The 21,178-nt window shown below is 43.9% G+C and overlaps 1 protein-coding gene across 1 annotated transcript in view; it reads right to left on the reverse strand.

Annotated features, from left to right (window-relative positions):
• Positions 1–508: 508 nt before the first annotated feature.
• LOC144155299 (E3 ubiquitin-protein ligase RNF31-like) overlaps positions 509–21,178 on the reverse strand; it is a 45,804-nt gene continuing 25,134 nt past the window's right edge. The window contains exons 6-12 of the mRNA XM_077686643.1: positions 18,788–18,877; positions 17,864–17,978; positions 14,525–14,643; positions 8,498–8,608; positions 5,665–5,795; positions 2,001–2,163; positions 509–711 (exon numbers count right to left, since the gene is read on the reverse strand). Coding sequence (XP_077542769.1) covers positions 670–711; positions 2,001–2,163; positions 5,665–5,795; positions 8,498–8,608; positions 14,525–14,643; positions 17,864–17,978; positions 18,788–18,877 — 771 coding nt within the window. The 3' untranslated portion in view covers positions 509–669. The remainder of the gene's footprint in view (positions 712–2,000; positions 2,164–5,664; positions 5,796–8,497; positions 8,609–14,524; positions 14,644–17,863; positions 17,979–18,787; positions 18,878–21,178) is intronic.

Consider the following 21,178-nt stretch of genomic DNA (forward strand, 5'->3'; position numbering starts at 1 on the left):
GCAAGGCAATAGGCCGACCGTGCAGTTGCTTGGTGGGGGAGTGGCATAACCCAAGCATTCAAGAGTGCAGCATCCATATACAGAAGTTGAAGGCATTGAATTGAATTAGCTAAGTTCCTCCCAGTCATTGTGGATTCCCAACTGCAGAAGTTTACAGGCGATGCAGTGGGCAAAAAGGCAAAGCGCGGTTCTAAGCTTGGGAGATAAGCACATTAAGGTTGCCTCATTTCGCAGGCAACTATATAGTCGTTCTGTTTTACTGCACATTTTCCTGCACATAAACTGCACACATAGTTGCAAGTAGATTCAATCTCATCATTCACGGCAACTATGATACAGAGATACGATGCATCCTAAGGAAGCAAAGAACCTACACTTACTCGAACAATAACCGCATGAGGTGCGATCTGCATCCTCTAACCTGAACAAACTAGATGACTTCCTGTGAATTAATTGTGTTGCCTGCTTTGCATGTCCACTGTCATTATCATGTGACGCAAAACCATCCTTGTGTTTGGGTGCTTGTTTATTTCAAGACTCAAAAGAAAATCAGCACACAATGCCGGTAGGCGCAATGAGCCCTATAGATTATGGGCAATGACAAAACGTTCACTGAATTTCAATGTGGCATCAAAATCAACTTCAGCAACGTGTCAGCATGCGTATTGGTCAGTTTCTGGCTCCCTGAAGGGGCACAGCATCCACCACCGCCTGAGAATAAAAAATCACGAAAAAGATGCACTAACGTTATTCAAGTTGACATATGCAGCAGAAAGAATGAAAGGCCCCTACATGTATGCTGATAGGGGAATGTATAAATAGAATATTAGCTGTAATATATAGAAATACCCCACTCACAATCAAGACAACCCTCTTTGTTTTCCTCCAACATCAGTTCAATGAAGAGTAGTTCCTCAGCCCACATGACTATGTGAACAGCATTATGCATTTTGCACTGGCTCCCACCTGGCGTCTAGAAAATTGGGGCTGAAACCCCCTACTGGAGCACTGTCATAAAGTGCATAGCACCCCTAGCTGAATTGTAGTCGTCAGCTTTCTTTTCAGTATGATCTTTGCTGCTGCATAGCAGTACTCCAGCTGAAGGTAACTGGACAGAATTGGCCGGATCTGGACAGTTTGAACTAGCCGAACACAGTTTCTTGCATGCCATGCTATTCCAACACGTTTTGCTTGGTATTTTGTTTTTGTTGTATTTGAAGCTACGCATCAGCGCAAAGCAGAGTGTTATTTCTTTTGTTTTTGTTTTGCTTTTATCTTGCCTCTTTTGAACCCGCTTTCTAAAACCCCGTTTATTTATTTTCGTAAAAACCCATCCAACATAAATTTTTAATTTAAGGAACACTGTATTGCATGTTTATGTACTTGCACTTTGCTTTAAATATTCTCACGGCTACCTGCGTGCTAAGCAATGTTAACATGAATGAGCCACGCCACCAGTGGTAGTAGTTTGGAAAGGTTTTGCGTCTATATGCATCATCTTTTGGCTCATGGCACACAGAACGCACTAGTGGTTTCTTGAAGCAAGGAGAACCATTACAGCATGATAAGCACAAATAAAAATTCAAAGCCCCCAAAACACTCGCGTTACTAGACAAAGAATGATATGCCTTAAAAGCTAGGTAAACCAAAGCATGCCCTTGTTTAACGCAAGTCTATCTTCTTTTGCCTTGACTGAGGCAGTGCATAACATTGGGGTACATAGATACATAGCGCGAGTACATGCTGTTCTGATGCCATGAGCATAAGTCAACGTAAAGGCTGATACTAGTTAAAAAGTGAACCGACACTCTGGTTCCTGATTTCGTACAAATAATATTTACAGAATTATGCAACAATTTTTATTTTTATTTTTTTCAGGTAAAGAAGATTAATATGCAATGAAAAATAATGTCTTTTTGCGGGTGAAAAATCTAAACACAACAATCATCAACGCTAATTATTTTTATGTTCTCATGGTGACAGCCTCACAGTGGCCTTACCTTTTGGAGGCATGCCACTCCTTCAGGTGTCTCGCTCGTAAAACTTGGAAGAGGTTTCCCATTTTTCTCCAGCTCTTGTACAAGCTGTCTCTCATTCATAATGCTCACGGTGTCCACGTTGTTATGAGCAATCAAGTCGCACACCATTTCCTTGTAGTGCTTTCTGCTCAGAGAAATAGAGTGAACGGTTGTGTATCAGGCTACTGTATGAGTGCATAAACTGAGTATAAATCGATAAGATGTATAAAAAAAAAAAACAAGGTTACAGTGCAATTGAAAAACCAAATAGAAAGCTTCAAAAATAACCCACAATGCACTGCTACTGTATCATGCCCAAAATTGGACTGAACACAAAATTAACTAATTCGTATTTGTGTAGTAAATTGCTATGTAGTCAATTTATTTTTATGCTGACCTCCAAGTTATCACATTTTCTGGTCTACAACTTGCACAGTTGTTTAAGTAGCGCCTTTCAAAGAGAGAAAGAAATATTTTATTTAGAGAAGCTGGTGATCCTAAGCCCCACCCAAATGCCCTTGGGCTCTAGCAGCATCCTTGGCCAGCTGGATGATCCAGATTCGAAAAGCTGGGTCGAAGCTGAGCAATATGGCCTCCCATCGCTCCACCTGAGTGATTTTGCAACTTGGTGTAGCTGCCTGTAAGCGAGCTTATAGCATATGTGCTAGATCCACCTTGTCTTTACATTTGTGACATTTGCCAGAATATTAGCCTGGATAACAGTAGCTGTACATAAGCAGGTTTGGATACAAATTCGTTTGGAGTTTCCGTAAAACAGACTGCCTCTTATTAAGTGGTGGGTGAGCGAAACGAAAGTGGGTCTGTACCGGACAGTAATGATTTGCAGTGTCCCTGTATGTCACAAGCCGGTCTCTACCCAAGCATCAGATCGATTGGGCGAGTGAGAAATTAGGGACAATGCCTACTCGATCAGTGAATTATTGTGTGTGCACTTGTTTGCAGCTAGGTTGGAGTGGGCAGGTGTCTGTATCAGGTTTTGCTGGTCCATGCATCGCAGCATAAGCCACGTTTAAGGATTGCAGAAAACTCCGATAAGATTCAGAGGAACTTCTCTTTGGCTATAATTGTTGCAGTCAATTCTGTTAAACCATTTAATAAGGCAGATTTGGTGTATCATATGGTATAGCCACAAGCAGAAGAAAGTTGGGGATTCCCTGCTTACAATGAGGACGAAGAATGGTGTATGCATTTGTCCGAAGGCCTGCAAACGGCTTATGCCAAACCAACCCCTTTTAACCGGCAGGAAGCAGTAAATCAGTCAGATAAACAAAAAACTTTTAACAGTTCTCAAAGGGCCATGAAGGCAAAATAGCGTCTGGTTTATTCAGAAGACACCAATGACACCCAATCACAATACTCCAATTTTAACGCAATTTTGCAACACCTGGGCTATGCAAAAAGTAAAGATGACGAAAGATGAAGCAGTGGCAACTCACCAGTCACTTTCTTGCCTGGTACTAATGATGCAACAGCAACTTGTTCATGCGACTGGTGGCTGCCAACCAAAGTGCCACCACCAAGAAACATGACTGTGCGATTGCAGTGGTGTTTAGTTCTGTCTGATCATGCCACTTGAATGCTGACGTACAGTTTATACAGTGATTACTGTTTTTAATATTCCCCTACTACGCCACCGATGACATTACATAGAGCGAAATTGGAAAGTTTCTCAATATTTCTTATCTTTCTTCAATTAAAAAAAAAAACATCTGGGTCTGAAATGAAGGTGAATGGGTTACCAAAAACTAGTTCTTTTTAACCAAACACTAAGGCTCCATTTTGCCTTCATGGCCCCTAGGCACGGCTGCTGGATGAGAAGGGCAGGTGCGCGGTGGCAGCAGAGGGCAAGTTACCGGGTGCAGTTTACCATGTTGCCGGTGCTGATGAGGTGGTGCTGAGAACGTCGCCTAGTGTGCATAGTGTTGTCTTTGTTCCCACCATGCACCACTGGTTACGACTCGCGAGCAAGAGTTTTAACACCGTGGTGCGGCTGAAAGTATAACTAGGTGGCTATTGCTACTTACAAGCGACACAGCAAGTAGCACCCTGCGCATTTCCATTAAACAGCCATATATGTGCGCGGTTAAATGATATAAAGCAAGCTAAAAACTGTGGGGATCCCGTGTCTTCCCATGCCATGGTATGCGGCACCATCAGGGCTACTTGCCCAATGTCTTCAACGTGGTCACCATGTTGACTGCACAGTGGCGCAAGCGTGCAGGCCCTCACCTGCGTGAGGCGCACCCTCCCCCACCAGTGGACATGACTCATGGAGTGCTGGCTTTCCTCAGTAGCCTGCTGCTCCCACCCGCACCCTCCTCCCTTCGAGAGACTTCTCTCCCAACCGACATGAGGACTCTCTCGCACTTTTCTGCCATGGTATGAAACCCTGCGGTTGAACTAGGAACACTACGTTCCCTGGCCCTGAGACGAGGCAAATCCCCACTATGGGATGGACAGAGTCTGCAGCCATGGACAATTTAGCGAACTCATAGAGACCTCATCTCCCACCCAAGCTTGGGACAGCCACTCCAGTCAGTGTTTCACGTTTTGAGCTAGTTTTGAAGTGTGGCCTGTTGACTTCCCCTGCCTCCGAGTGCATTATTGGCTCCTCCCAGTACGTCAATCGGACGCTCAGAAGAGTCCTCGGGATGCCACAAAGCGAATTGCGGCTTTGGGAACTGTGTTCTAGCTTGCTAGCTGGGTAACACCTATAGTCTCAATTACCACAAAACATGCCAATTATTTCCAGACAAGAAAGAAGTGATGCTTTCTTTCAAGGCCATTTGCCAAATGGACGGGCAGCAACTATCCATTCCACTTGGTCACCGCCGCTCATATGTCGCTACGTGACGCAACCGACAGCACCTGTTATCTTCATCCATGCTCCAGATCTCTGGCTGATGTCATCATGCTGCTCTAGGCACTCTCCAGCTCACACTGCCCCTTTCAACTTTGCACCAAACCCCTGCCCTTCCGCATTAAAACCACAGTGTGCGGAAAAATAGGAAGCAATTCCTTTTGTCATGCGTGAAACATGGTTATGACCCCCACTAATAAACCTGGATCACTTTTTTTTTTTTCCCCGGGTGGTCTGGTCTTATCTGCCATTCAGGCAGTTTGGGCACACAGAAAGGCAGAGGTAGACCACAATTTTTCTGCCCAACATCCGTGAAAATTTAAAAGCCCTCACTCACAGCACTATTCACAAATGCTACTATTAGACCACCAGTTATGGGACATAAAAAGCCCTATTCTGAAAGTCTAAATCCCTTGGAACCACTCTCTGCTAGGACTTTTTTCCCAGTTATTTTTTTAATGAGCAGATGTTTGTTATTTTTTAGAGACCCAAATTTACTGAATACCGCTCTTATTTTAATTAATTTCAAATTATCAGCATTCACACCCCTGCACATTAGGAGACTTGTTTTACTACTACATACCTTCTCAGCATTGACTACTTTTTAGTTCCTGCTCCCCCGGTCAGTGCGGATATATTTCATTTTTCATGGTTGGTGAATATAATTCAGTCTGCTCATTGCATCATCGCAAAGATAAAAGCTTCACTTTTTGTTTATGGTCCAATCTCTGATACAGATAACAAAAGATGGGTACCCATACGCACTCGCACTTCCCTGCCTTATGCACTGCCACGCCGCACTCCGAATCTTGGAAATCATCGTTGGTAATGTTGACAGAGCACTTTGTGGATCCAGGTCCTGTCGGGCCTTGTTCGTCAATGGCTATAGCCTTCTCCTGCAGAAGACAAGATCAGCCTAGGTGAACAGCTGCTTCAGCACCTCAATAAGGAACAAAAGGCTTCCTTGGCAATGTTTCTGTCCCCACGAAAAACCATGCACCATCTAGAAGGTACCAAGCAAATCCTTTTGTTTTCGTTGTGGTACTTCATTCACACATATACAATCCAGCTGAATAAAATTAACCAGGAGCTAATTATAATTAGCAAAAAATATATATATACTTCAGAGTCACCAACACCATGATGCAATCTAGGTTTAACTGCATTTCAAACTCAGCTGACCTAACCTTAAAGGAATATGGGAAAAAACATCCGGTAATTTTACGCGACGGACAAAGTTTAGTTCACAGCGTAATGCAACTCATTTATATTTTCAAAAGCTCACTAGCAGCCAGCGAGAACAAACCAAGCCTAGGTCTGTTTTCAAAGTGGTCACGATTTCAGATGAAGTTAAGTAACTCTAGCTCTGGCTCAGCGCCCAGCTTCGGGAAAATTAAAACACGTTAGCTAATTCAATTCAATTCAATTTGTTATTTTCCTTTGGGAGGAGGGGGCTGGAGCTAAAAGCTGTGAATCCAGCTTGACAGAGGCTCCAGCCCCGTATACAATGGCATCAGCATCGGTGGTGCGGTACTTAGCACGAATAAAAGTACCTCAAAGCCAAATGCCTTCTGAAGGGGTCTCACCAACCTCTCCACAGCTTTTTGTTTAAAAATGAAACAGGTTCAAACAAGGGTCCTACAGGCAGAAGATATACTGGGATGAGTTAGACCCCCTGGGTGTATTGCACTGAAATCTCAATGCACAAGCATTCATTGTTTTTCACCTTGCTCAGCAAGATGTGCAAAGGCGTTGAACTGAACCCATGCTATGGTGCTCAGCAGACACCAAGGCAGGTGTTTGGCTCAGTCTTTCTTGATGTCCACAGGTAGTGTTCATTGCTTTAAATCACATACCGTTCATGAAATAATGTTTAAAAAACTAAATTACCTAATAGACCAAAACACATTCTATCAGAGTTTCATCAGTCAGAGACAGACTTACTGAAGTCTTTCACATGTCTTATTCATTGCTCCACTATAATAATTCTATTTACGAGTCAATTCCTGCATGCAAGTATCTTGAGCTAGTCAGATGTTGAGCATATCTGCTTGTGTACATCATTTCCCGTATGTTTTCGAATACCCTGCATTCTTAGGAATAAATCAATTTCATCCTTAAGAATCAATCAATGCTGTATACAGTCTACGCTCGTTACAGCAGATCCGGCAACAAACTTCTGGTGACAACAGACCATTTCAGTCGGTTTGTTTGGTCCCGATGCATTTTAAATGGAAACCACTCCGCTAATAACGAACCTGGCTAGAGCAGACTATCGGCTTCAACAGCCTAAATTTTAGGCGAAAATTGTTTCGACTGAATGTTTATAGCGGACTTCTGCAGGGACTTCCCCGGACTTCCCCGGACTTCCCCGATATACTTTTTCTTTGCTTAGTTTGGCAAGAAAACTTTTATGTCTAGCAACATTGTTGGCAGCCGGGTCGTCAGCGCAGCCAAGCCAAGCCGTTTTTTTTTTTTTTTTTTTGTGCAACCAGCACCATGAGTGGCAGTGTAGCTGATTTCACTGTCAGGTAAATTAAGCATAATTCAGGCTGTCGAACATGGCTAAAAACAGGCCGCCATCGCCAGAAGTACAGGCCTGTCTAAGCTGACAGTCCGCTCGAACGTCTAGAACAAGGCCGCCGCCGATAAACGCGACTCCGGTGAGATTGAACAACAGCGCCATAGAATACGCAAAGTGGTGCACCCAGAGTCGAGTCTGCCCTCATCACAGTTTTTTTTTTGTAATAAAGAACTCGGGTTCAGTGAAGTTCGGTCTTTATTATTCCCACGCATGCACCGTTCCCGTTCCGTTCGGTGAAAAAGGTAAGAAATGCCTCAGGTAGGGGGGTTGCTTCCCATACATTGTGTGCAATCTGCTGGTGTCTGTGCGCAGTCCAAATGGTACAACTTTTGATTTCACAGCTGTCCATCAGATTATTTCGTATCAGCTGTTTCCATGACCAGACAAAAATCATAAAAACATGTGGCAGCTGCCTTGTGCGACCGTCAGGCAGCGATCCGATTTGTTTGGCGAACGGTTTCGGGGACTTCTGCCTCGTCACGAAGGGATTTAAGAGCCTAGCTAGTTCTGATGGCTATGACTGATATTTGTAGTTGCTTAATCATTGCACCTACTTATATTCCTGCTTTATTTGCTCAGCTTATCATGCGTCTTTACACACTTGACCACATGTGATAGGCCTTTTCCAAGTGCCAGTGCTAAGCTTTGGAAACAGTCTCTAGGCTATTCTTTTCCCTCGTGCGAACACTGTGCAGAAGTGCTGCAGGCGTATAGAAAGAACAAAGTGCCTATAGTATGTATATGCGATACCGGTTAAAGTACCCACTTCTGCGCACATACATCTGCCCCCACCCCCCCGGTCGGATACTGCATACTTCGGCTACAGCGGACGTTTTTTTCTGGATTAAGAGGGTCCGTTGTAATGGGCGTAGACTGTACCTCCTTTTCATCACATGTCACAGCACGCTTTATACAATCCACATTGACATCTAGCGCACGGTATCCGGGATTCCCACTCTGAGGTTCTCTGAGCTACCGAAGAAAATACAAAAAAAGCATTTAGCAAGGCGGCACCTTCAGAAGTCCAATAAGCTTGTCAATGGGCATATCCCTGGTGTAGAAAAAGCAGTTCCTCGGATGGTGACCGTGCATGCCCATTTTCGCACAGCCTGGATTGCCACACTCCTACAGGTAAAGAAAAACTGCATCACACACCCATAAGCACTGATCATAAAAATGACACGGCTCGTAAAAACATATTAAGGAGGACAAACTTTGTCACGCTAAAAAGTAAACATGCCATATTTACTGAATTCTCGAAGGTCTAGTAGCCTCACACTGACATTTCAAGAAGCGGATCTGTTATGGAAGAAAATTTCCTTCTTTCAAAGGATTAACACAAGTTTTCACCAAAAAAAATATTCATCCCTCAGATGACCCTCCGCCCCCCCATTCACCTCGACCTTGGTGAAAATGTATCTCAACACTTTGCAGGGTTATTTCTGGAGCCTCTGACAACAAACCTCGAAACATCTGGATGAAACAAACTTCGAGCCTCGCTCAACCTGCAGTTCTCAGTATACCCTGCTTCATTTCATTCTGCACGAGGTGCGAGGATTACCAGTCTATTCATCCCAATAGTCATTTTTACATGAAACTTGCTGACAGACGACAGCTCAACATACTGCAAGTGACTAGATCCATGTGTTTAACCATGTAATTATGCGCTTAACAACCTAGTTTCTCGTTGGGTCTTTTAAACATTTGATAGAGGCATCAACATCAAGCGCTTCCCCACAGAAAATCCCCCGATAGAGACGTTTACAGCAGGAGACCGGCAGAAGCGTTCGGAGGTCATGGATGACCGGTACAGGGTTGATGGCTTTATTAGCAGTGCTAGCGTGGTTATGATGATGGTGATGGCACATACCCTAGGAGGGTATACAACATACTTCCGCTGCCACAATATGCGTGTCTGCCATTAACAAGTGCCAGCATGAACCACATGCAGAACCTTCTGGCCATTTAAAACCTTCTGCTGGTGGTGAATATCGATTACGTGCTGGTGTTGCAAGCTCTGGTACCCGTCCTCTAGCATGCTCTTTTCAGGACAATGTTAGCACACTATGTCCTGCACTTGAACAGAAGCTTGGGCTCGTGTAGCAGAGGTATGTGCTAATGCGCCGCTAATGATGCATCTCAGACTTCTCTGCGCTGAGTCGCAGATTTGCTTAGAAAGGGTGGACCCTGTACAGGTCTATTAAAAGTGGTGACTTTTAGGCAACCTTTCAAATGAACCTAACTTGCATTTCGTCTTCATGGCCCCTGTAAGGACAGATTGTGCTGGGGTATTTGCCAGAGAATGCTTATGCATTACCACAATTGAGACCCCACAATCATTCAAATGATTGCCAATCTGGTGACACCGTCAGACCAGCTAACTGCTTTGCTTGCATAAACGAGATACTCAATTAGCACTTAAAAATATCCTGAAACAGCTGTCAGCAAAATTTTACAGCAAAGCTGTACACCTCTACCGCCTTCATCGCCGTGGGCAAAAACGCCAAGGTGCCAAAACCTAAGATGCCAAGCGCATGCGTCAGGATAATCAGGCATAGAGCTCAGAATTCATTTAAGAAAACCACCAAACAAGCATCGAAACCACATTATTAATTATAACGTGCCTGTGAACAATGAGACCCCCGCCATGTGTTCCTGGTGAAGATTATGTTTGCAGACTATCTTTGAAGGCTAGGCAGGATCCAGCATTTTCTGCATCTCTGGACACACTTCTCATGCTGAAATGCTGTTACACGCGCTATCTTTGATTCGCATTCGGAACAACGTCAGTCGCGTGCAGCCGCAGAGCAGGGAGGACAAGCTAGGCCTACCAGAGTTGACTGACTAAAACGCATAAACAACAAAATGGCAGCACCCATGAACCACCGCAGTGTAAACAAATGTCACAAAGTGCGAACTGACCAATGATCATGGCGGCGGCACGGAACAATAGGAGAAAAGAGTGCCGATACTCTGCACCCTTATCTAGTGACACTAGCCGAGCGCAAGCGACAAGCCCGCCGAGGCAAAAAACATTTCATACCCTCCTCCTCCACCATTTGTAGCGGTTTACAACAGCTTTGCTGGACATCCACTTTCGCAAGGTGGGATGGCGACCAATTTTTTAGATGCAAGGCATCTCTTACACTCGGCCTGTCCCGCGTTGACCGGTGTAGTCCGCACTCCTCATTACGCATGCGCAAACTCTCCTCCGTTCTTCTCTCCGACAGCTGTGTGTTATGCTCTCTCCGGCTCATTATCATAACAACAGCTGGCACGCTTCGCCTACGTTCGCATGTGCTCCGACAGCTTGTGAGCGCATGTGTGCGCATGCGCAACTTTCCTCCGCTGTCTCCTCTCCTTCAAGCGCGCATATAAAGCGGTGAGCGCTCGGTGCCCGTTCAGTTAAGCGCGCGCTTTCGCTTGACACAGTTGCTCGACTCCGCTTGACTTTGCTCGTGCTTCGCTTGGACGACGACGACTCCGTTGAATCTTCCGATGAAGACGGTCTTTACACACTTGGAACTCTACGTGTGATTGAGCATCATTTAAGGTTCACTACACTTCAACCACATTTGGGTAACCAACATAACGGAAACGCGAATTGAACCCCGTGAGATGCCTTGCATCACCCCAGGGTTCCCCTCGTGGGAAGGTGGTGGACTTTTTTTTTTTTTTGAAGTATCTTTGTTATGAAAGAACATCATTTAATAGATTGCCTCCAGAGAGAATTCTTTTTGGATGTTCGTAATAGCCTGGATTATATATAGATATAAAATAGCCTCCACACTACCCATCCTCTCGTATTACTACCACGGTGAAAACAGCTGTACGCCATACTCCCTCTTTTGTTGGGAAGCCCCGATATTTCCCCACACCGTGCTCATTATTCCCAGCACAGGGGCTTCTAATCTCGAATTCACCATTTAGTCAAACTACAGTGTGGCAGTTTCAAAAAGGTGAATGGTTAGGGTGACAACTTTCCAAGTGAATTCACGAGTTCCCCGTTGTGAGCTGACATAACATTCACATCAGAAAGTATACTCGGTGACAACTTAAGAATGGCACCGGAAGTTGCGGTGTGCCTTATCACCGTAGCCAGATGTTTCTCCGCGCAGCACAAGTAGGGCGTTACTGGGAATATTTTGAACATGGCGTGAGCCGTTCCCGTGATTTTTTGGACTTAATATGCTTATAAACGACTCCAGTGACGACAAACAAACTGCGTGAGACAAGGCAGACAATATCACGCATTCATAGCAAACCCCTTTCAAAACGCCCGCGCACTGACGTCACGGATCCGGCGCTTTGGCGGAGTGATACACACTACATGAGGTGGTGCCGTTCTTGAGTTGTAACCGAGTATAGAGCACTCAGGAGCGGGGGGGGGAGAAGAAGAATCGCACTTTTTCAGACGACACCTGTGGCCAGTCCCGCTAAGAGTTCCTCTGAACTCTGATGATTTTATTGGCTGCTTGAGGAAGCTGCATAAAACAGCCTACAGAACCAGTCCAACAATTATTGAACGACTCGAGACAATTTAATACAGTTGAGCCTCAATGTAACAAAGTCGATAAAACTCGTAATTTACTTCGCTACATTGAAATTTCGCTACATCGAAATTTGCGGCTAAAATGAAGTGTTATCTGCGTGAAGCAGCTCCTGCAAACGAAAACGTGGCGCACATGCATGGCTGGCGCACTGTTTCTCTTTGGCAAGCAACCATTTCGAATGGCCATGTCGAACACCAAAGTTTAATGAGCTGTAAAATTAGTTCCAAGCGGTGTATCAAAAAACCAATTCTCTTATTGCACTCACCAGGGTTCATATTATTGGAAAATATAAAGATCACAGTTTTATGAATAATACCACTGTGTCTATTGTTCCTCCAAAAATGACTAATTATCTTGGCAACTAATTGACTTACTCAAAAAATATTGAATTATTTAAAATCAGTCAAAAACAAAACAGCTAGATGGACAAGTTTCACAGAGTTTACTTAAAGGAGTACTGACACAAAAATTTTATGTTCCACTTTTATTGCTTTTATTAATGCTTAATGGTCTGGAAAATCTGAAACAGCACTTTAAATACTTCAGCGCGCGATAATTAATTACATTGAATGGCCTGAAAATCATGTTTCAAATTCCCGCGCTTTCATCCCGAAAGGCGCATATGACAGAATCCAGGCATGACCTCACTGCTTTGTGCGGACACCAAAACACTGCGGAGGCCGGTGGGGGCGATGTTTCGACCGCGCCGCCGCCGGAGCTGAATGGCTGAGCTGCCTGAAGGTGCTAGGCCTACCATTGCGGCGGAAATTCGATGACTGCTTTCAATAAAAGTGCTGATGGCGACTTCTATTGCGATTCCGGGCTATATTGCGATTCCTTTCCCGTGTGTGGAACTTTATTTTTGCCAACAGTGCCTTTCTGGGCAGCGGTTATGCTTGTAGCTCTGGCTACGTGCACCCGTTTGTGAATGCGCCGGCGCCCGCTCGCGGGGCCGCGCGCTTGAAGTGACGTCACGAGTTTTTGACGAGAGCTGTCACGTCACTTCTTTTGGCTACCACGGGATGATGCCACGCTGATGTCTATTTGCTGAGTGCCACTCTGCGCGCTGTTCCGTCGGCGCGATGAATGAGATCAAATTGAAGTATGTGCTTCGCGTCGCAGGCCGCTCATATTTCAGCCAGGGTATTCTGTTGAGTAAAGTAAGTGAACTGTGCAATAATATTCACGCCGAAAATTGGTGTCAGTACTCCTTTACCAATTAAAAGAAATTGTTTTAAGAGCCATGTCCCCCCTTAATTAAGCCTGCTTACGTCCTTTGATGAAAGCAAAAGCCTGGCGTTACTTATTAGCAACTCCTTTACTGCTACATCGTATTTGCGTATCTTCGCATTCATTTCTTCGTCTTGTGGCGCGAATTACTTTGAGTGGCTTCTTCTCTACTACACCATGTTTGCGTCTCTTTCTTCCCTCTGCTGCAAAAATAGCCCCCGCGTGCGTAAAACAGCCTGCAAATGCAAGCGCGCAAGGGCGAGGCAAGGGTAGGCTCATTCAGACTTCACGCGGAGAGCGGCCGAACTGTACGTCGAGACTGGTCTGCATTGTTCTCGCCGCCGATGTGAAGGCCATATCAACACAGCGCACGCCACTGCTCTAGCCCGGCCGTGCCCTAACGAAGGGCAGAGCGGCGGCATACGACGGCGGCACCATACGCATTTGTAGGCAAGGAGCTTGTAGCCAAGGAGCTCGCTCATGTACTCTATGGCTCGCTGCATCTGTGGCATTGGGTGGCCCGAGTCGCCGTTCGAGTTTTATTGAGACCCCGTTTCGGCCCTTGCATCTCCCAAAATCTACTTCTACAAGCAAAATTTTGTGCCTAGTTGTTCATGAAACTTTGTTACATTGAAATTTCGGCAAACGGGACTTTGTTACACAGAGGGTAAAAATACATCGTGTGCATACACTTGAAGTTAAAAAAATTACGTGGTTCGTTACATCGGGGGTTTCGTTACATTGAAGTTCGTTACACTGAGGTTTGACTGTAATAACCGGGCTTATCCGCCAGAAACCGATGTCCTAACGAACAGCAGGTGCAGTCTTCCGGAGCTCATTGAATATTTCTGCATGACAACATTGTATTTATACTGTTGGGGTCAAAAGTCAATCGCAGAGATGTTGCTACCAAAAATAACATCGTCATCTGAAAGTTAGGCATGACTAGCGTGTTTGTAAGCAAAATATTTGAAGAGTGAAAATATCAGGCCCTAACCAATCTGAGACACTAAGCCACCAGATGACACCATAGATAATTCAGTCAACAGCCATGTGACCCAGACTCAGTCAGACCCCTTAAAATGAACTCTTAAGGAGTGTTTGCAGATATACTTGGAAAGCCAACACTTGAATAAAATTCTGCTTCAGATAAACTTGTAGCAAGAGGACAAATGTTTTCCCTTCCATTCTAGCTTTTCTACAGGAGAGTATGGTGAATTTAATGAAAAACCGGCATAAAAAAAACCATACCACTTACCAGTCCTCTCAGAAATTTTGTCTTGCAGCACTCACAAAACTGGTCTTTGCACTTCGGACAAGTGAAATGGGCGCAGCCACCCTTTGCTTTGAAATACGGCGTCTTGCAAGTGGGGCACACTGAAATACAACAGAACAGGCCCCTTGCCTTACCATCACTTGGTCAGCCTATGGCAGAAGTTTCACGTGCATTTTTAGGACTACAAGCACGTATCAGCTCAGGAAGTAGGACGGACAGAAGTGTCAGAGTAAATGATAAAGTACTCTGGAAACAATACTGCAACTCTATGGCAGTAGGAAGCGATTCGCTTTTGTTGACAGGTGCCAAGTGCACAGGCATAGTATAAAAAACTACACCGTGACCTTGATTAACCACTTGCTTTGCTCAGAGCCTCTGGTACCGCTGGTGCTATAGCAGCCCTTGAAGTCTTTCATCTCCACCACCACACCACTGCCACTTGGGTTTCACCAGGGCTTCAGGGCTTCACCAGCACGATACTACTTTCACTGGCTTGTACATGCTTTGCGTTACGTCCACACTCATTGCAGTGTGCTGGGAACACACCAGGAGAGTGAGCTTTGCTTAGGACATCCTGCAAACTGGCATAGAGTGTGCTTTTTTTTTTTTTTTTTTTTTCTCTGAATATGGCAATATTTTCTTCAACCGGGAAAGAGCAAGCGTGCACTTTAAGTGGGACCAACTGGGACAATTTTTTCTTAAACATACACTGCACCAGGAAAAAAAAAAAACACCAGGAAAGCGGGAAAATATCAAGTGCTACCTCCATGTGTCGGTGAATATCTGGGTCGGGTCAGCGCTACGTGTGTCATAGATACAGGCAATAGATTTCCTGTTGGTTAAACGGGAAACTTGAACATGTTGATTAAAATCCACTTTGGTAGACAAGCAACGCCAAACCAGACGAACCACAAAAATGACTCATGAACTTTCGTGGTGAGGAAAGTTCACAGTTATACTATATCAGCTCTTGCGTGCAGCCGTCTATGTCGTCTATACGGTTTGCAAACATAACTGGTGATTCGCACGTACGTGTGTACCAAATTTTTATGCTTCCTTTTTTTATTGAGTTTGTTCATGCTTACTGGCCCAGCAATCGCATAACATGAGATGGAAATGGAACCATTATGAAATTTAAGTGTGTGATAAATATAGATATAATGCAATAAAACTTGCCAACTTCGGCTTCCATTACTTCGAGCCCAAAAGGAGAGTGGGTACGACAGAAGCACACCACCACATCACTGTTTTAGCTCGGACATCAAAACACTGTGTGCAGCTTGTTTTCTGACAGCTCCACTGCCAAAGCTTGCTCCAGCATGCGTCCCGGCTGATGACAGTCTCTGCCTCAGCAGGCCAATTATCACACTCCTTGGGTGGAGCCCGACTTATGTTACTAATGAGGAGCACGCCAATGGTGGCAGTTTCAAAGCATACAGATAGCCAACACTCCCTGGCTTGGCTGCCTAAAGAATTTAAGCCTACCACCACGGTGAACATTTGACGACCGCTGCCACTAGCAGTGCGGATGACAACTTTTATTACGATTCTTGCTCATATTATTAGCTCATTTCTACCAAAAGTCATCGCACTGACACCGGAGCAGTGGGAGGTCCTGCTGACCAGCAATGCCGTGGAAAATGAGCAAGGCCTGGTGACCAGGACCATTCGAGATGCAGCTAGCCATAGCATCCCGGACTAGGGCCGCCACCCACCATGGATGACCAACAACCATCCCCCATTCCTTTATTCCTATTCTACGGGAGCAATAAATGCTCATTCCACCTCTTCTTACATGTAAAACTGCCTTTGCCAATAGTGCCATTCGGGCAAGTGGCGACACCTTTAGCACTGGTAACCTGCATCAGCTCATGATCTCGTGATTGCTGCCAGTGCCATGTCGCTGCTCGTTGAGCTGCGCAGGTCAAGTGATGTTGCGAATTTCAACCATATGCTGGACACACTCTGCCATGTCACCTTGTTTTCTTTTATACAAGGAGACATTGTGCCGACATCCATTAGCTGTGTGCCGTTTCAGTCAATGCAATAAATACAATCAAAATTAAAACGTCTTTCACGCGAAGCAGGGGCTATTCATACCTTAGCCTGGGTATCTGGCAAGTTAAGGAAACAAACTCTATAATAATATTAACCACAAAAATTAGCAAGTATTCCTTTAATAGCCTCGTTTCATATGGAGGACAGATGATATTTTGGCATTTTCTTCAATGTGCAGAGTACAGTGCTTTTATTCTTTGATACACCAGAACAAGCAGACATGCTCATCATGAGTTAGATCATAGAAAACGCTCACCTCAGCATGTGCAAGTGCCAGCTCGAATCTGGTACACAAACAATATAGTGTATGTGAAGCTCTTACCACTAGCAGCCAGAGCACAATAGTGGCGAAGTGCATCTTAATGAGTGTTCTTTGGCGAGCATCCCACCGAAAAAAACATGACGCATTATATTTGCAAAATAAATGCATAATTGATCAAGTTAGTACATATAATTGGTATAATATAGTTCAAATGTTGGAACTTTCAGAATCAATAAGAAAGAATTGGAAAAAAAAAAAAATCGCACCACACAATGCTCTGGCAATCCATTTGAGTACAGTAGCGAAGCCAACTTATGATAAGACTTGAGATTGTATAGCGCACCACAGCGATACACGTTGCCTTCAATGTTGATACAAGGCTGCTTACATTGCCTCCGATAAAGTGTTTTCCCAGCAATTCACTTGCGTATATCAGTGAACTCGACTTTAGAGGGTCTCTGCGTATATCACTGCAGCTAGAGAGAAGGCTGACACATTTGTAGCCAATTAACAGAATTTCTGTACCAATTTTTATTGATCGTTTAGAGACCCCCATGTTGCACACTGACAGATTTTGGTGCCTGGAGAAAAGGTGAAGGAAAAAGCTGTGAGAGAGAAAAGTGTAAAATAGGCCAAAAAAAAAAATGCAAGGAAGCATAAGGGTCCCAGAAAGTGATCACGGTGTGGTGCAGGCAGAAAGCCTGTAAGAGCGCTGCAACACTGATGGCGCAATTTCGTTGGAGAAGGTCACACAAAGCTATCTTTAGGTCACACCTACACAGCCAGTGCCTGTCCTTGCAGCCAAATCTTTGGGAAGAGGCTTAGGATGCTTCCCTCTAAAAACGAGGCCATGTGCACCACCAATTGTTTATAATGGTTTCGACTGTGGTGTAGAGGAGCTTTATTTCTCATGAACGGCCCACTACAATTGCACTTAAAGGATTATTTTCATCGTGTTGATCAAACCTGAAATGAAAAACTAGAATAAAGCCAATATTTACCGAGGGCATCTTTCCTAATTAAAGCCTGGGATTTAAATTCCGGATCATCGGGATCATTTTCACTTTTCCACTTCTTGAACTCATCACACGTTTTGCCCTCATGCTCCTTCCGCCACTGAAAATAACAGGACATCACCACACATACACAAAGCAAATAAGTTTATTGAAAAAAAAAAACTGACATGAAGAACAAGATTACAGACTCAGCATTAGTTGTAAAATTTTCCAATGCTGTCAATAAATTCAGAAAGATCAGTTGAAGCATACATATGCACTGTTCATAGTACTGAGAATAATAGCTGGCTGAAAGCACCAAATAACTGATTGAGTTGCCGCTGTTTGAATATCTATATTTTGACCTAATGATACCGATGCTTCTTTGGTACAGCTTTTGCGCATTTCTTTGAAATGATTACAACATGGAGCATTTATTTTGTGGTACTATCATGCTCTAAGTACACTAACGTAATAATGAATCTTGCATTTGGGCTGGTTTGTAATTCTTTGCTAATGATGGTGTTAAGCCAGCGTTTTGGCAAGTTGTTAGCTCATGGCCAAGATGTTCAGGCTATGTTGTCTCTACTATTAGTCGTTTCCTTGTCTCCAGCCACCACGAGGAATAGCACGATGGCACCTTCAAATAAAACGTCTTGGAAATGCACACAAGTAAAATGTAAACATTTTTCGCTACTAATCCACTTAGACGTGCATTTATTCTACGTCTGCACATTGCACAGCTCCTTTAGGATAAATAGAATTCTTCGTCTTTTACTTCAATCGCTGATCTCCAAAAGCCAAAAAAGGCATCAAAAAGGGTCATTTTGACCAGCACTGAATGCTTTGAAAATGCAGACATTGAAAAAAAAAAAACAAATTAAGCCAGCCACACTGATTTCAACCAATAAAAAAAAAAAAAACACTCACTTTGTGTCCACAGCGTGCACAACCAACGGCCTTGCAACTGGGACAGTATATCTTTGTCAGGTTTTCAGGCACACTCAATGGGCTTTGACACTGCAATGAAAACAAGCACATGATGTATGTCTAATGTGCAGGCCCAAGTGAATTAAAAGGCAAGCAGTCAGAGGGGTTATAAAATGTGAACTCATATTTTGCGTTTTTCCACTACTTCAAAAGCAGTGGTCAACATGAACAGGTTCCAGTAAGCCAGAGACTCCCTTAAACCAACAAGTCACCGCTAATTCAATTTTATCACTGGTAGTTGGTACATAACTGGAAAAAAAAAAAAAATATCGCACATAAATGACACCAGGGAACAAAAAATAGAAAAGAAAGAAACTGCCATGCAGGGCATAGTATTCATAGTTGAATAGTCTTTGTCGCACTTTCTTTTCAGGTGACCACATGGAGTTGACAAGATTCATGAGGTTAAACCAGCTGAACGCAGTTGTATGTTTTATTTTAGTAAAGCTTGGTGCCGTTCGTGATGGCATAAGGAAGAGTCTGTCTTTATCTTGTATTTTTGTTGCTCTATTTCCCTTATTTCTGGTGCAGTTTTTTAACCGGGCCTTCCCAATTTAATTTTGCAAAAATCAATCCGACAGATTTTTAGCTAAAAGTACGCTGCAAATGTCGTTAACGTGCAGAAATGGTTGGAGGTCAACGAGAGAGGCCTTCATCCTGCCGTATACCTAAAGGGACCCTGCAAAACGCTTTGAACGGCGCAAATAAACCTGAGCGTCATTTAGATTACAATGCCAGGAATACCTGAGCCAAATATTACACGTGCACGTGAAGTGGTAAGCTTGAAAATCGCTGCGAGACACTGAAAAACCAACCGCGCTCTCTTCAATATCCTGCATTCTGCACCACTGTAATTACATGACTATAGCAGTGTGTCCTGTTGACTGTTGCTGGTCAACTTCATGGATTATTTCTCGCACTTTTTGTGATGATCCACCGTCATTGGCGCTGCACACCAACCTTTTCCATGCCTGAACCTGGGCGAACAGTTTTTGCATTTCTTTTGTTTTGAGTGCACGCAGAGTTTGAGTGATGAACTCAACAAATTCCCTTTCAACCAGACCACTCGACAACAAACGTTCATTACTTCAAAAACGCCCTTCCAGCCTGGTGGGGCATTTTTTTCTCGTTCTCGTTTTGGGGGATACCGTGATGCGTGCAGTCTTCATGAGGCGTGAAATAGTGATCCCATTACTTTGTGGCAAATGCATTCAGGAATAAAGATGGCAAATTGTACGTGGGTGTAAGCTTGGTAAGCTGCTAACCAGCCTAGATGCATGTAGTGACACAGAGAGCAGATGCAATTAATGCACCTAGTACGCGGAGCATTCCACGCCTATTATAGTATTTATGCAATGTGACCAGCGTTAATATACAGCTAGCAACACCAAGCTGCTTAGATGCTTACCTTACAGTGAACACAAATTTTCCGCTAAAGCTGCACTACTCTTGGCTTTTTTTTTTTCTTTTCAATTATTACAGTTGCCTAGAAGTGAGACTGGCGGATGGAAAGATGGCAATAAACTTCCCAGTTACAGTGGTGGTAAAATTTGTCTCTAACTTTTCATAAAATAACAGTGCCAGATGTTCCCAAAAAACTGAGCAAATTTTTTTTTATTGTTGACTAAATCTCATTGTAATATTGACATGTTTACAAAAGGTGCACATGAAGTTTTTTATCTATTTTGAATTGAAGTTTTTTTTTATATAGTACAATGTAGTTTTGGTGTTGGCATGGCCAACGTTTCTGGTGCAGCATCAAGACAATGTGTGCAACACAATGAGCCAAAGTTTGGCAAGAAGTTTTAAATGCTATTAGAGGCCTGCTGAGCACAAGGTCGCGGGTTCAATTCCCGGCCGCGGCGGCCGCTTTTCTGATGGAGGCGAAAAGCAAAAACGCCCTTGTGTACGAGATTTCGGCGCACGTTAAAGATCCCCAGGTGGTCTAAATTAATCCGGAGCCCTCCACTACGGCGCACCTCATCGCCTGCGTTGTGTCGGCGCGTTAAACCCTACATTCAATTCAATGCTATTAGAGGCACTCTCGGCATCGTGTGGCATAATGATGAAAAGAGCTGGCCCGAAAAGTGAGGCAGGTACAATACATTACCAATACACATTATTAATCAATTGTAGCAATGCAACATATGAGGAGTTTTATTTATTTATTTATTTATTTTTCAAATTGAGCCAGATCCACAAACCGTAACAGGTCAGATAAAACTGCAGTGACAAGAAAAACTCGGCAACTTCACCCTAAAAAAAAAAGGGTGGCAAGATAATAGTTGAGATAACGCTCTGAAAACGTGTACTCAAAGCATAGTTCGTATC

This window comes from Haemaphysalis longicornis, unplaced genomic scaffold, assembly GCF_048455015.1.
Source record: "Haemaphysalis longicornis isolate Haplotype H1 unplaced genomic scaffold, Haemaphysalis longicornis Haplotype H1 scaffold_1, whole genome shotgun sequence".
In the NCBI taxonomy this organism is placed as follows: Eukaryota; Metazoa; Arthropoda; class Arachnida; order Ixodida; family Ixodidae; genus Haemaphysalis; species Haemaphysalis longicornis.